A 14,990-nucleotide genomic window follows, 5' to 3' on the forward strand; every position below is an offset into this window, starting at 1 on the left:
CACCTAGAGAATTTCAAAGCTCATCTAGACCTTCACGGGACACCCGATGAAGTAGCATGTCGGGCCTTCCCTTTTACTCTTTCGGGGAATGCCCGAGACTGGTTCAGGAAGCTGCCCCCGAATTCCGTTGATCAGTTCAAGGAATTGTCCAAGATATTCCTAACGGAGTTCTTGGCTTTCTGGACAAGGAAGAAGCCTTCGGGATATTTGCTATCATTGCACCAGCAGGGCAATGAGAGTCTTAAGGAGTTTATGGCTCGGTTCAACCGAGAGAAGGCTACGGTCGAAGATCCGACCGAGGATATGATCTTTGCTGCCATTTATCAGGGAATTTCACCCGATGAGCCTTTGATGAAAAAGTTGATCCGGAAGCAACCGAATACCTTGCAGGGCCTCATGGATAAGGTAGAAGAATTCATTAACCAGGAAGAGACGCTGAAGTCTATGGCCAGTTCTAGACTACCCTGAGAGACAGCCCCAGAAAAGAAAAGGAAAGAATTCAGAAAAGCTGACGGGGAAGAGCAGAGGCAGGTAAAGAAGTTCAAAGATTACAACTTTACACCTCTCAACGCCGAGATATCAGAAGTCCTCATGGAGATCAAGAGAGATCCGGCGTTTCGGGAACCGCAAAAGATACCAGGTAATCCTCCTTATAGGAATGCAGGGAAGTATTGTGATTTCCATAAACAAGCAGGTCATTACACCGAGGGGTGCGTAACCCTAAGGTTGTTAAAAGAAGAATTCATAAAGAATGGCAAGCTGGTTCGGTTATTGGGAGAAAAACGGAACCAGCAAGGAAATAACAGGCCTCGGAATCATCAGGACTATCAGCCCCGAGATCAGCAGCCACGGGATTACTATCCCCGAGACTGTCCTCAACTAGGCGAGAGGCATCAAGAGAATGATCCCCGAGATGACATAGAAAGAAGAGAGGACCGAAGAAGCAGAAGCCCACAACATAGAGAGCCGAGGCAACAACAGTATCTGCCCGTGATCCCATAAAAAGGACTCTCGGGAATTTCAGGCTTGCTTTTATTTTTTAGCATTTATATTTGCAAAGAAATAGACTTTTATTTTTAATTCAGACTGGACAGAAAATTCCCCAGATTTTGGGAATAAGTATTTTCAGAATAAATGAATAAAGCTGACTTAAGCATCGGAGTGTTCCCGGTCTAGGGACCGGGAACCCGTCGATATCGCTTATTTTGTAGGTAAAGCCGCTCGGATCAGTCCTAGCCGAGTGCAAGAAGAAACTTCTCGGATCAGTCTTAGCCGAGAAGGAGCCTCTCGGATCAGTCCTAGTCGAGAGCAAGAAGAAACTTCTCGGATCAGTCCCAGCCGAGAAGGAGCCTCTCGGATCAGTCCTAGCCGAGAGCAAGAAGAAACTTCTCGGATCAGTCCTAGCCGAGAAGGAGCCTCTCGGATCAGTCCTAGCCGAGAGCAAGAAGAAACTTCTCGGATCAGTCCTAGCCGAGAAGGAGACTCTCGGATCAGTCCTAGCCGAGAAGGAGCCTCTCGGATCAGTCCTAGCCTAGAGAAAGAAGAAACTTCTCGGATCAGTCCTAGCCGAGAAGGAGCCTCTCGGATCAGTCCTAGCCGAGAGCAAGAAGAAACTTCTCGGACCAGTCCTAGCCGAGAAGGAGCCTCTCGGATCAGTCCTAGCCGAGAGCAAGAAGAAAACTCTCGGATCAGTCCTAGCCGAGACCAAGAAGAAAACCCTCGGATCAGTCCTAGCCGAGAGTCTCGGATCAATCCTAGCCGAGACCAAGAAGAAAACTCTCGGATCAGTCCTAGCCGAGAGTCCCGGATCAGTCCTAGCCGAGAGCAAGAAGAAAGGGGGGTCGGATTTAACCCTCGGTTTTTGCAGGTTTTTCAGGAGTTAGCCATTTCAAGAGACAGGGAGAAAACCCTAAGGAAAAACAAGAAAGTAATGGGGGGTAAGATTTAACCCTCAGGTTTTGCAGGTTAGCAGGTTTTCAGAAGGAGACAAAGATCGGGTTTCCTTAGACATGGAATTCCCATTATTCAAGCAAGCTTCGGATAAGGGAATTGGGGGGTAACTGTTGGGGATAAATCTCACTCAACCCGATCCAAAGAGGAGATTCAAAAGTCAAATAGGTCCAAACAGATAAGAATAATGATCAGATAAGAATAATGATCATATCAGAAGTCTAAGAGGATATCAGATCAGAAGTCTAAGAAGATATCATATTGGAAGTCTAAGAAGATATCTAATTAGAAGTCTAGTAAAGGATTGAAGTCCAATTAGAACTCGGACAGCAGTTCTAGATCAACAAGGAGCAGGAGTCCTAATCCAGGTTTGACTTCACCTCTATGCCTATAAATAGGCCCATACCCCAGGTATAAACGAAGACTCAATTTTATGCATAGAGTATTATTTTTCTTACATAAGCTAATTTAGGCATCGGAGCGGGACCCCTGGAAGGGTCTCTAGGTTTTGTTGTTTTGCAGAGTTATTTAGAAGCGTGAAGAACATCAAAGGAACGTGCAGATTCACACCATACCGGAAACTGTACCAACAATCGTAGTTTTGGCAAACTGCACAACTGCTATATCTTTTTGTTAATATTTATATTGTTAAGTAATATATGCAAATATTAATAAATTAGCTTTTGATTATAGGTTTTTCTTGATGGAAAGTTGGCTATATCTTTTTGTTGCTAAAACAATTTTAGTGTTTTTTTTTTATTCTTCTTTTTAATCACATTATTTTTTCAGCACCTTCGAATATATAATTTTTGACTCCCATATGACATATTTCTAATCTTATAGTCTATGTTAGATAGCTTTATAACTTTTGACACGTAATGTTTTTATACATTTATAATTTATGACTTAGTATAAAATTAAATTTAAGAGATTTCTATTTTAGTTTACATAAAGACGCACACACATGAACAGATAATATGCATCCATATAATTATTTATTCATTTAAATTCGAACCTCAAACACAAAAAGTCTGGATTTCCTCTTCAAAAAAAAAAAAAAAAAAAAAAAGGTCTGGATTCCGCCCCGGCCTCCAATTAACTCATGAGATAACAGGATCCTTGTTTTGAGTCTAGCCCAATTCGTACGTGCATCGCATCGCTCAACGTACAATTCTTTTTTTTTTTTATCATGTCCGCACAAGAGGGACTCAACGTACAATTCTAGAAGCCAGTAGAACTAAACAAAAATTGGAGATATGAATTTCTCAATGAGCAATCCAACGGACAACTTCTTTATCGTCGTCTGTCGTGAACGGTCTTTGGATCTTCTCCACCGCACATTCCGAAACTGCCCTTAAATCCAACGGTCCAGGCGTCCTAACCACAGCTCTCTCTCCCCTCTCCCCTCTCCCCCCTACTTCGCCAACTCTTACTCCCCGCCATTTCTTGGCCCGAAAAACAAACCACCCCTTCCTCGCCAAACCCTAGCTGTCCCTAATCCTCTCTCTCTCTCTCTCTCTCTCTCTCTCTCTCTGTGTGCCAATCCCACGTACACCTTCCTGCTATGACATTTTATTTCTGAGTTCTGAGCAAATCGAGACCTTCTGATAACGATTTCGACATGAGGAGAGAGAAGGTTAACGCGTACCGGAATCTCTCTGTTGTGCTCCTCGTGGTGCTTGTCGTGCTCAGCTTCTCGCAGCGCGTCGCTTGTGGTCAGGACGAAGAAGGCAGCAATAGCTACACCAACCCGGCGGCACAGCAGATCTTCTCGGAGCTCGTCTTCAGCCGCATTTCCAATTTCACGTCCATCTTCAAGGACGACATCACAAAGAACTTCGGTTTCTGCATAACGGACGTGTTAGTATCTTCTTTCGCTTTCGTCCTTTCTCATCTCTTTTCTTAGACGCCTTTGTATTTTTGTTAACGAGGACAAATCCGCACACATGCCCAAACAATTAAAATGTGTTAATTAAGGTATATAGGTAAACCCCCCGGATGCTTAAAATTATAGCACAAACGCAGGATAAGCATATAACCCTGAGGACTCGAACCTCGGGCTATGAATATATAGACAGGGAACATTTTCAATCAACTTAATTTGTTTTAGTGATTTTCATGCCTACGTCGTTGTTTGTTTGGCAGTGATGCTGATTGGGACGGGGCATTCAATTTCTCCAAAAATACTGAATTTATTTCCGTTTGTGCTAAAAAGACGAAAGGTAAAGATAGCCTTTAAATACATCTTAACTTTGCTAGGGATATTTAGTTTAAAAATCAACCATACATTGGACTAGCTAGCTAGTATGTATATACACACTGTTTACTTTATATTCGTACGCATACAGAAAATAATAAGCTTGATATAGCACCTAAATGGTTTAAAGAATATAATTCTCGTTCAATTATGCCACATGCAAACCATTTTCTTTTTCATTTACGTTTCTAATATCTTCTTAATTACTCGCCATTCTTGATGATTTATTTTGATGGATCAATAGGAGATCTCACACAGCGCTTGTGCACAGCAGCAGAAATAAAGTTCTACTTCAATAGCTTCTTCACTAGTACATCATCAAAGAAAACCAATTACTTAAAACCTAACAAGAACTGTAATTTATCCTCATGGGTTGCTGGATGTGAGCCTGGATGGGCTTGTAGTGCTGGTTCTCACAAAGTTGACCTCAAAAATTCAAAGGACATTCCTGTTAGAACTACTAATTGTGCGGCTTGTTGTGAGGGTTTCTTCTGCCCCAATGGTATTACTTGCATGATACGTAAGTATATTTTAGTCCATCAAATGATCATGTCAGTAACAAGATTAGCATTTTGTATTTGCTGTCATGATATTCTTTTTCCTTTTTCTTAATACGATTTTAAAGACTAAGTTAAGTCCCCTTTGATTTCTTCTTATATTGCTTCTTTTAGTCATGAGTCTTGTGCCAAATATGCTTCTTAATATAATTTTTTTTTTAATTTTTTAATTTATTTTTTCTCAGTCATCTCACGTGGCATTAATACAATGCCCTTCCCAAGCAATGTATTTGTAATTTCTTTGAAATGTTAATATATATGTAATTCCAATTACAAATTTAACACTTAATGTCTATAAGTCATCTACAAACAAGTTTCTGATAAAAATGTATGAAGTCGTTATGTTAATTCTATTAGTAGCTTTTAGTCAAATTATTGAGCAATCCTTCTTTTACATTTTTGCAGTGATTGGATTCATCATTTGTTGATAAGATAAGTAATTATTAACACTAATGAATAAAATGAGAACTTTCTGAACATCGAAAGCTTTGTATTACTACTATGAATTCAAACACTTCACTTTACAGTTTTTGTTTGGTCTTTTAGGTCATCATTTTGTAAAATTTTGTTTGGCTATAAATAGTCCCCTTTCTAAATGGCTTCAGGTCACTACTTTCAAATATCTTTGTGTGTGTGTGTGTGTGTGTGTGTCTATATATATATATATATATATATGTAGCTTCAGATTACTCTTGATACAAATATCAAGATTTTTAGATGTAATAGCAGTTGTAAGTACCAATTTGGTTTCCATCTTACTTTCTTTATCATATAATTGTTCACAAGATGAAAAAACCAAAAAAATCATATTAAACAGTTTTGCTAAGAAAAGAAATTGTTGTTTCTTGAAGTTACTTGAATCCTTAATGTTATGATGAAATCATGTAAAGCCTTGGGGAAATTTGGTTCTCAAGCCTACACATATGCCTCCTCATTTTGGTCAAATTCCACATAAAGTCCTAAACTTTCAAGTTTCACTCAAACTTGTTTTTCTGTTGATTTCTGTCCTCCACAAGTTGTTTGAATCCACTTATTTTTCAAACTCACTGCAAAGATTGGAGTTAACTTGACCTCCGAAAGTTGGACTCAGCTGATTTATTACTCACCGACATCAATGTATCTCAAGTATCACCGTCCTTCAGAATGGAAGAAACTACATTTATGCATGGTACCTTGTATGCCTATGCCCTTAAAAGTGGAGAAACCTGCTATCCCTTTTTATATTCTGACATTAATAGTTGGCAAGCATAGAGGAACATTTTTTGGAGAGGAGAGACAGAGAATTGCAAGTTTATGTTTGAGCAAGAAAAGTGATTTTTCTTCAAAGTTCATCATCAAGAACCTTCCAGTATCTTCTTATTGCCATTTTTAGTCTTGCAATTTTCAGTATTGATGATCTCAGTAGTTTGGCTGCTGACTTAGATCATCTATCAACATTTAGTCCCAAAGATGTTGCTTGTCCCAAGGCCAATAAGAAGGAGACAGACCATGAAACATCTAAGCATACAATAGCATCAGGAGCTGATAGTGAGATGCATTACTGAACCAAAGAGTGTTCTTTGCAAATCTAAAGTTTGAATTCTTGGAAGTCCTGCTCCGCATCTAATAGGTTTTCACCATATGTACCTTAAATATTTTGGAAAAGCTTGTTTCAGTGTTTTAACAACATTTTTTTGAATATCTTGAATTTTTTTTATATGTGTATATGCTTTTTTGTGGATTCTAAATCATATTGCATATGCTAGTTGAATGTAGGATTCAGTATCTGATGCTGTTTGTATAGTTGAACATTACTAACTTCATCAATTATTTTTCCTTTCTTATATTATGGTTGAAGCTTGTCCATTGGGTGCTTACTGCCCACTTGCAAAACTCAATAGAAATACTGGTGTCTGTGAGCCGTAAGTTCAAATTCTTTTTCTAACTTTGTTCGTTTCTGTTCTATCTTTTCCTCTGCTTTAGCATAGATTAATATTTATTAGCAGAAATATTCTGCAGATACCGATATCAGCTGCCTCCTAGTAAGCCAAACCATACTTGTGGTGGAGCAGATGTTTGGGCCGATATCTTGAGTAGCAGTGAGGTATTCTGTTCAGCAGGATCATACTGTCCCTCTACTGTACAAAAACTTCCTTGCAGTAAAGGGTATTGATAATTATCCTAGAACTCCTTGTTTTTCCTCATATTTGCAAGTGCGATATTTTATTTTATTTTATGGTTGTATATTCACCTCTTATTTCAAATAACTTTTTTTTTTTCCTCTTGATAATGTATGATGACCACCTGTTGCTGACTTCTTTATTGCTAAGACGATTATATGTGCATTTTCGCAGACACTATTGCAGGACAGGTTCAACATCTCAACAACGTAAGTTACTTCCATGCTATCTTGTGGTTTAAAAAAAAAAATAAAAAGAAAAAAAAGGAAAGAAAAACTAGGTAACAAGTTCAAGATGTAAGTTACGGTCATTATACAAATAGTATGACTCATAGAAACCATAAAAGAATGGCAACATGGGCGCTGGTGTTAGGATGTGCAACTAGGGATCTAACGCTATTGTAGAAGAGCCTTGTCCAACTATGGATATGAATTGATAGATCATCCTAAAGTATTTAAATTGAACTTGGCAGGATATTTGTGTTAGATATGTATGTGCATATTCCCTATGCAGAGGCAACCTTTGCCTCCTGTTTTACTGTATTAAATTTGTAAACAAAAATTTAAAGTTAGTATTTGTTTTATCCAAAAAGAAAGATAAAATAGATATACAACAATGTTCAATCACGCAGTAGGGAGACACCCCTAATGCATCCCGTGGCGTACTTCCTTGAACAGAAGAAACTATATGCAAACATTAGACGCTCACCACCGAGAGGATTGGTTTATACTCTCAGAATAATTTTTGTCCTATCTATCTTCATATCATAACTTTTCATCCTTAAGAGCTTCTGATTCTCCTCTTTTGCCCCATTTCTTGTTGCAATGAAGCTAGTAGACGTACTCATATCATCTTCTTCAAGCTCCTCCCCATCGTTGCACAAATTCTCTACCTGACAGTACTTTAACGCTTCAGACTTGTTCATTGTGTTGAGCTGCAGCTTCTTCTTCTTTTTTGTTTTATCTTTGCTTCCTGTCCTTTGCAAGGGGAGGCGACTTTTTGACAGTGACTTAGTTACCATAGTTGATATAAAGTTCATGCCAGTCATCAGTGGCAGTTGCTTCGATAAAAAGCAGCTTTAATGTTGCGACGGACTGTATATTTAATGAGTGAGTTATGGCTTTGATTTATCGTGGTTTTTATGTGTACAAGCACTCCTCTAAATTGCAGATTTTACGATTTGTTTTTTTCTTTTTCGTTGTAGCTTCTTTAGAGGATTGACTAGAATGTTTATGACATACTGAATCTCTAAGTTAAGCATAATGGGGCTCTCACATATTTATGTTGCCATGAATCAAGAATATTGGTGGATATGATGTGGTGGGATGCCAAGGTGCTATTTTGGGCATTGACAACTGACTGTAAAAGTGATATACAACAGACCCTTTTTTTAGGTTAATTAGTAATACTTTTTGCATACTGTTTTCTTGTAAAATGTCATAACAATCGCCTGTTATCTGCAATGAGTATATCTATTAATAATGCATCTATTTGTTCTAAGTTTAAATTATAAATTAGTTTCTCCTTATTGGCGGTTTTTTTGAAAGGCTCTAAATATAACATTTATGGATGGACTTGCAGAATGTTTCCGGATGGCGACTTGTGAGCCAAAATCAGCAAATCAGAATATCACAGCATATGGTGTCATGCTTTTTGTGAGTGATCTTTACTTTCTTATTGTTAATTTTCTTCTTGCTTTTTCAAAAGTTTCTTATATTTACAGGTTGCTATCCTCCTTTGGATACAATCATGGGGTTTTTGTCTGCCCTCATTGCCACACTGGAATCCTTGATAAAAGAAATAAAAACAAGTCCACTTGAAAAAAAAAAAAAAAAAATCATAGAAGTGTTTCATCTTGTCATCCAGTTTTCACTTTAGGGTTGTTGCTGTACCCAATTATGTTCTGCTAGACTGGAGTACGTGCCTAACTGACCTATTTTATTTTAAAATAGATATACCTGGGAGGGATGTGATTCAGTAGCAATGTATCTATGGAAATTTATTTTGATGGCTTAAGTGACAATATGCCTCTTATGTATATTCTATATTTATCCTTTTATTGAACTTCCAATGAAATTTTTGAGACAGTTTTGGTAGCATGTACAATATATATCTTGTTGGAACCATCAAACATATTTCATGATTAAGATCAAGATTTTCTTTAGCCTCTGGTCAGCATGCCTTTGTAGACTATATCGTATACACCACCGTCAGAACTGACCCTTTGCTTGTCAACGTAGGCAGGGCTAAGCTTCCTGCTTGTCATTATATATAACTGCTCTGACCAAGTCCTTGCCACTCGAGAGAAAAGACAAGCAAAATCCCGGGAAAAGGCAGTTCAAAGTGTAAGAGAAACAGCACAAGCACGTGAAAAATGGAAATCAGCAAAAGATATTGCTAAGAAGCATGCAATTGGATTGCAAACACAACTATCCCGTACATTTTCTCGCAGAAAATCTTTAAGGCAGCAAGAGATGCTAAAAGGTCTCGGTCAAGCCAAACCTGGATCAAATGCTGCCTTGACACCTATGCCATTGAGTGCTCCAGGTGCACCTCAGGAATCGTCTGCAGCATCAAAAGGAAAGAAAAAGGAAAAAAGCGACCTCTCAAAGATGATGAATGAAATTGAACAAGACCCAGATAGCCATGAAGGCTTCAATCTGGAGATTGGAGATAAAAATATCAGAAAGCAAGCACCAAAGGGTAAGCAGTTGCATACTCAAAGCCAAATGTTCAGGTATGCATATGGACAAATTGAAAAGGAAAAGGCTTTACAAGAGCAGAATAAGAACTTGACCTTCTCTGGAGTTATCTCAATGGCCAGTGATATTGAAATTAGGAAACGACCTACAATTGAGGTTGCTTTTAAAAATCTAACCCTCAGTTTGAAAGGGAAAAACAAACATCTTTTGAGGTGTGTGACCGGGAAAATATTACCTGGCCGAGTTTCAGCTGTCATGGGCCCTTCTGGGGCTGGAAAGACAACATTTCTTTCTGCTCTGGCTGGTAAAGCAACTGGGTGCACTATGGGCGGTATGATTCTCGTCAATGGAAACATTGAATCAATCCATTCATACAAGAAAATCATTGGTTTTGTGCCACAAGATGATATTGTGCATGGAAACTTGACAGTGGAGGAGAATCTTTGGTTTAGTGCAAGATGCAGGTACAACACATGGTGCAGGGAACCTGTAGTTTGAGTGTTTTCATTTCTTGAAGTACATGTGCTGCTAGCAATATGATTCTTGTGATAATGCATTCTAACTACTATGCTTGTAGTTGGTTTAAGCTGATATTGGTTGCTGTTTTGTTGCTTATCTTACTTCTTGCTTGGTTAGCCTCAGAATCACAACTTTGATAGCAGAACCAAACTTTTGTCTTATATCTACCAATTAAATCCTATTTTTGCTACCTGCATTCCTAGTTGTATTAACACATTAAAATAAAAAATTTGCTGAATGGTGGAAGTCTGAATCTGCTTTAGTGGTTTTGGAAGAACAAGTGGACCTGTAATACGAATTTCTAATTAACAATTCAACTTATAAATACAATTGTTTTCTTTTTTTGCTATGGATTTTGAATAATCAATAAAATAAAATAAATAAAAATAAACAAAAAAATTATTGTAAAATATGCATATAAGTTCATCATTGAGAGCTTGTGGTTCAGAAAAGTGAAAAAAAAAAAATAAAAAAAATAATCAGCAAACTTTTTGAAATTATGAGCACTATTCCAACTTTATCTTTGTTATATGGATCTATTAGAATATTGATTAAATGATTAAATTCACCATTTGCTATCAACTTTAGCTTTTGGAGTAATTGTTTTAACATCGTATTAAAGCATAAGGTCTTGAGTTCAAACTTTATCTATGCCATTCATCTCATTTTAATTAAATATTCAACGTGTTGGGTCTCACTTATTAAGGGGGAGTTTGAGCCCACATGTGAAGAGAGATTATAATATTAATTAAATGATTAAATTCACAATTTCTTATCAGTTTAAACTTTTAGGACAATTGGTGATTTAATAAGATCATTCTTCCATTGTGTGCATTATCTATTCATATTTGTTCAATCTACTTGATAGCCGATGGCTTTAACCATCCTGCACATATGAAATCTGATCATGATTTCACTAAAATTTCATACAATAAGATATTTATTGAAATCAACAAGAAGAGTTATTTTTCTTTTAGTATCATCATGCATGGTCGATTCATATATAGGCAATTTCACTAAGAAACAGTCTGGTAGTGCAGACTGTAGTGCTCTTTGCTTTTGGTCCCTACATTTTTTGTTTCTTATTCACCTGTTTTGGTCACATGCATAACTCAAGGATTTGTGTTAGCAGTGACAATGGTGTCTTTTCCCCCATTTTTATGTATTTTATACTATTGTAGACTCTCCGCTGATCTGCCCAAAGCAGAAAAGGTTCTAGTTGTTGAAAGAGTCATTGAGTCCTTGGGGCTGCAGGCTGTGCGGGATTCTCTTGTTGGGACAGTGGAGAAGCGAGGAATCTCTGGTGGCCAAAGGAAACGAGTAAATGTTGGGCTGGAAATGGTCATGGAACCTTCACTTTTGATTTTGGATGAACCCACATCTGGTTTAGACAGTTCATCTTCTCAGTTACTACTTAGAGCACTTAGACGTGAGGCTCTTGAAGGTGTAAATATTTGTATGGTTGTCCACCAGCCAAGGTAACTAACTCTTCAGAATCACAAGGAAATTATCTATAATTTTATGAACTGTACTTCTTACATTTTTTCTCAGGTGTGTTTTCCTCTGTGGGGATAAGGGTCTACCAGAATGACTTGAGTTTTGTTTGCTGCACTTCTTTTATTCTGTTTTGAACAAATTGAGCTGTTAACAACTTAACATTGTATTATAGACCAGAATGTAAGGCGGGGACTACACGTACCCATCCTGTATACCTGTCATAAGAAAAGAAAAAAAAACATTGTATTATAGACCAAAAGTGATCTCTTTTAGGCCAAAAGGAAAGGTTTCCCTGATTGTACATTTATACTCTATAATAGAATGTAACTTTATTTCTCCCTCCAGGTTAGAGGCCATGAGGCCAAAATAGAAACCTCAATTTTTATTCACTTTTCTATAATATACACTTTTTAAATTACATTTTTTTTTTTTGGCACAGCTCATCCTTTTGCTATTTCTATAGCCTTTTGTTTCTTTTTTCGATGTCATTATATCCACTATAAAGCAGTTGTAACGAACCTGAAGGCTTAAAAATATTGGAAGATATGGGCGCTATATTACATAGATAATTAAAACTTGATAAGCTGATACCTCCAGCAATTTATACTGGAAAATCAAATTAGCATGTAGCTGAAAGTAATGCTCTCTCTTTTGTGTGCTTCAGTTACTCCTTGTTCAGGATGTTTGATGATTTGATACTTCTAGCTAAAGGTGGTCATACGGTGTATCATGGACCAGTGAAGAAAGTTGAAGAGTACTTTGCCAGCCTTGGGATTACTGTCCCCGAGCGTGTTAACCCTCCAGACTACTTCATTGACATTCTGGAGGGAATCATAAAACCAAGCACAAGCACAGGGGTAAATGTCAAACAACTTCCTGTTAGATGGATGCTTCATAATGGATACCCAGTTCCCATGGATATGCTACAGAGTGCTGATGGAATGGCAACAGCAAGTGGCGAAAATTCTAATCATGGAGCAAATGTGTCTAATAATGGATCTGATTCCCAGTCTTTTGCTGGAGAATTTTGGCAGGATGTGAAGTTTAATGTTAAGTTACAGAGGGACAATATACAACATAATTTCTTGAAGTCAAATGACCTATCCAACAGGAATACGCCTGGTGCATTCCAGCAATACAAACACTTTCTTGGGAGGTAAATACCAAATTTCTTCTTTTGTGTTTTAGGCTTTTAGCTGCACATAAAGTCCTATTTTTCTTGGGTGATCAACTACATAGACTTTTCCTCTATTATGCACTATTTTTCTCTTTCTACAAGCGTTGAAAACTTGGCACTTAATGTTTGTGGGTTGGAAAATTTTTAATGTTGGAGTATCAAGTCGATGTTTCTCTGGGTAGAAAGAAAAATTGGCTCTCTTGGCGGCTCAGTTCTATTGAGATTTTGGTCTGTCTAATAATTCAAAGTTGATTAGTTAGATGACTGGCTTTTTTGCAGGGTTGGTAAGCAGCGGTTACGAGAAGCTAGGCCACAAGCTGTAGATTTTTTGATTTTATTACTGGCTGGAATCTGCTTAGGCACACTTGCTAAAGTTAGCGATGAAACATTTGGATCGCTTGGCTATACATACACAGTAATAGCAGTTTGTAAGTTAAAATCCTCCAAATTGATCTATGCGATGTGCCCTTTTTAAGTTTCTCCCTTAAAGCTGTAGACACTCAAACATTCTAAATTCGGGATGACTCCTGATGCAATTTGGCTTATATCAGGTGTCCATATGCCAAATTGTCGTCTAACTTGTAAAGCATAAGATGCCCTTGAAAAATAAGTCAAGCTATCTCTTTTTAAAGTATTAGAATCTTGAGGGTTTTTTTTTTTTTTGGGGGGGGGGGGGGGGGGGGGTGGGGGGTGGGGGAGGGGGTTTGATTCGGATGAAATAATCTGCATAACATTCTCTTTTTTCTAACCCATCCAAATCTTGATCAATGTTATTTCAGCTCTTCTTTGCAAGATTGCGGCTTTGAGATCGTTTGGATTGGATAAGCTGCACTACTGGAGAGAGAGTGCTTCTGGCATGAGTAGCCTAGCTTACTTTCTTTCGAAGGATACAATTGACCATTTCAATACAATCATCAAGCCTCTGGTTTATCTCTCTATGTTCTATTTCTTCAACAATCCTAGATCATCTGTCACGGATAATTACATTATTTTGGTTTGTCTGGTTTACTGCGTGACTGGTATAGCTTATGCATTGGCCATATTTCTTGAACCTGGTCCAGCACAGCTGGTGAGCATTTAAATATTTCACATGGATATTCCTAAATTGACAAGACTGTATGTCTACTTATGGATGGATATATATTGTAATTATATAACGTTCTTCCTTCAACTTACAAACCACTTTTTTCTGCGCTATGCAGTGGTCGGTGCTTCTTCCAGTTGTTTTGACTCTCATAGCAACCCATAATAGTAATAACAAAATTGTGGATGTTCTAGCTAACTTGTGCTACACAAAGTGGGCGTTGGAAGCATTTGTAATAGCAAATGCTAAAAGGTTTGGCCTGACAATCCTTGTGGATATGTAGTAGTAATTATCTTGTAGATATCATCTCATAGCTGATCTTTCTTTACCTTCGGATTTTTCTTATGCTTTCAGATATTCTGGAGTGTGGCTAGTAACGCGCTGTGGTTCGCTCATGAATAGTGGGTATGATCTCAATCATTGGTATGGTTGTTTGGCCTGCCTCATCCTTACTGGAATACTAAGCCGCGGTGTTGCATTCTTTTGTATGGTAACCTTCCAAAAGAAAAAGTAAATTCAGTCAGTCATCCTTTTTTATCCACTCTATTTGTGTACATAAATGTTAGAATGCTATATATATATATATATCAAGACCTTGAAGATTCTTAGAAAATGACACAAGATGGAGACGACTACAAGTCTACATCTACACGCAGAAGAATTATGGGCTTGTTTGGCAAATAACGGAACAGAGTAGTGGGTTGTTAGTTTTGGAATTAGTAAAAAGTGATGATGTGATATAAAATAAAAAGAATTTGTATAAAAAAGTGAAAAAGTTTTGTATTGTAGTGAATTTTTTTATTTGAATAATAATAAAAAATTATTGATGTGATATAAAAAGTGAGAATGTTTTGATATTGATTGTTATTGGAAAATGTAAAAAAAAAAAAAAAAAAAAAAAAAAAAAAAAAAAAAAAGAAGTGAATAGTGACTTGCATTCTTCAGTAATGTTTTGTAGCTAAACAAACAAACCCTATGTCTCTGACAAATGCGGAGATTTAACCCGAAAGGAGCATGCTATTATTGCTATTAGACTTTTCTGCCGGGTGCATTGTGCTGCACCCCAGCACACATGATCTTTGGGAACA

At 37.4% G+C, this 14,990-nt stretch overlaps 1 protein-coding gene across 1 annotated transcript; it reads left to right on the plus strand.

Moving 5' to 3' along the window:
* The first annotated feature begins 3,222 nt into the window (after positions 1–3,222).
* LOC133878167 (ABC transporter G family member 28) lies at positions 3,223–14,763 on the plus strand. Its single transcript, XM_062316676.1, has 14 exons — positions 3,223–3,810; positions 4,096–4,172; positions 4,452–4,727; positions 6,602–6,665; positions 6,763–6,909; positions 7,098–7,132; positions 8,505–8,578; positions 9,164–10,089; positions 11,326–11,622; positions 12,306–12,797; positions 13,098–13,246; positions 13,598–13,887; positions 14,021–14,154; positions 14,257–14,763. Exons 1-14 carry the CDS (start codon positions 3,572–3,574, stop codon positions 14,414–14,416), a joined length of 3,360 nt encoding a protein of 1,119 aa, XP_062172660.1. The 5' UTR covers positions 3,223–3,571; the 3' UTR covers positions 14,417–14,763.
* Positions 14,764–14,990: the final 227 nt, after the last annotated feature.

This window comes from Alnus glutinosa, chromosome 9, assembly GCF_958979055.1.
Source record: "Alnus glutinosa chromosome 9, dhAlnGlut1.1, whole genome shotgun sequence".
Lineage (NCBI taxonomy): Eukaryota > Viridiplantae > Streptophyta > Magnoliopsida > Fagales > Betulaceae > Alnus > Alnus glutinosa.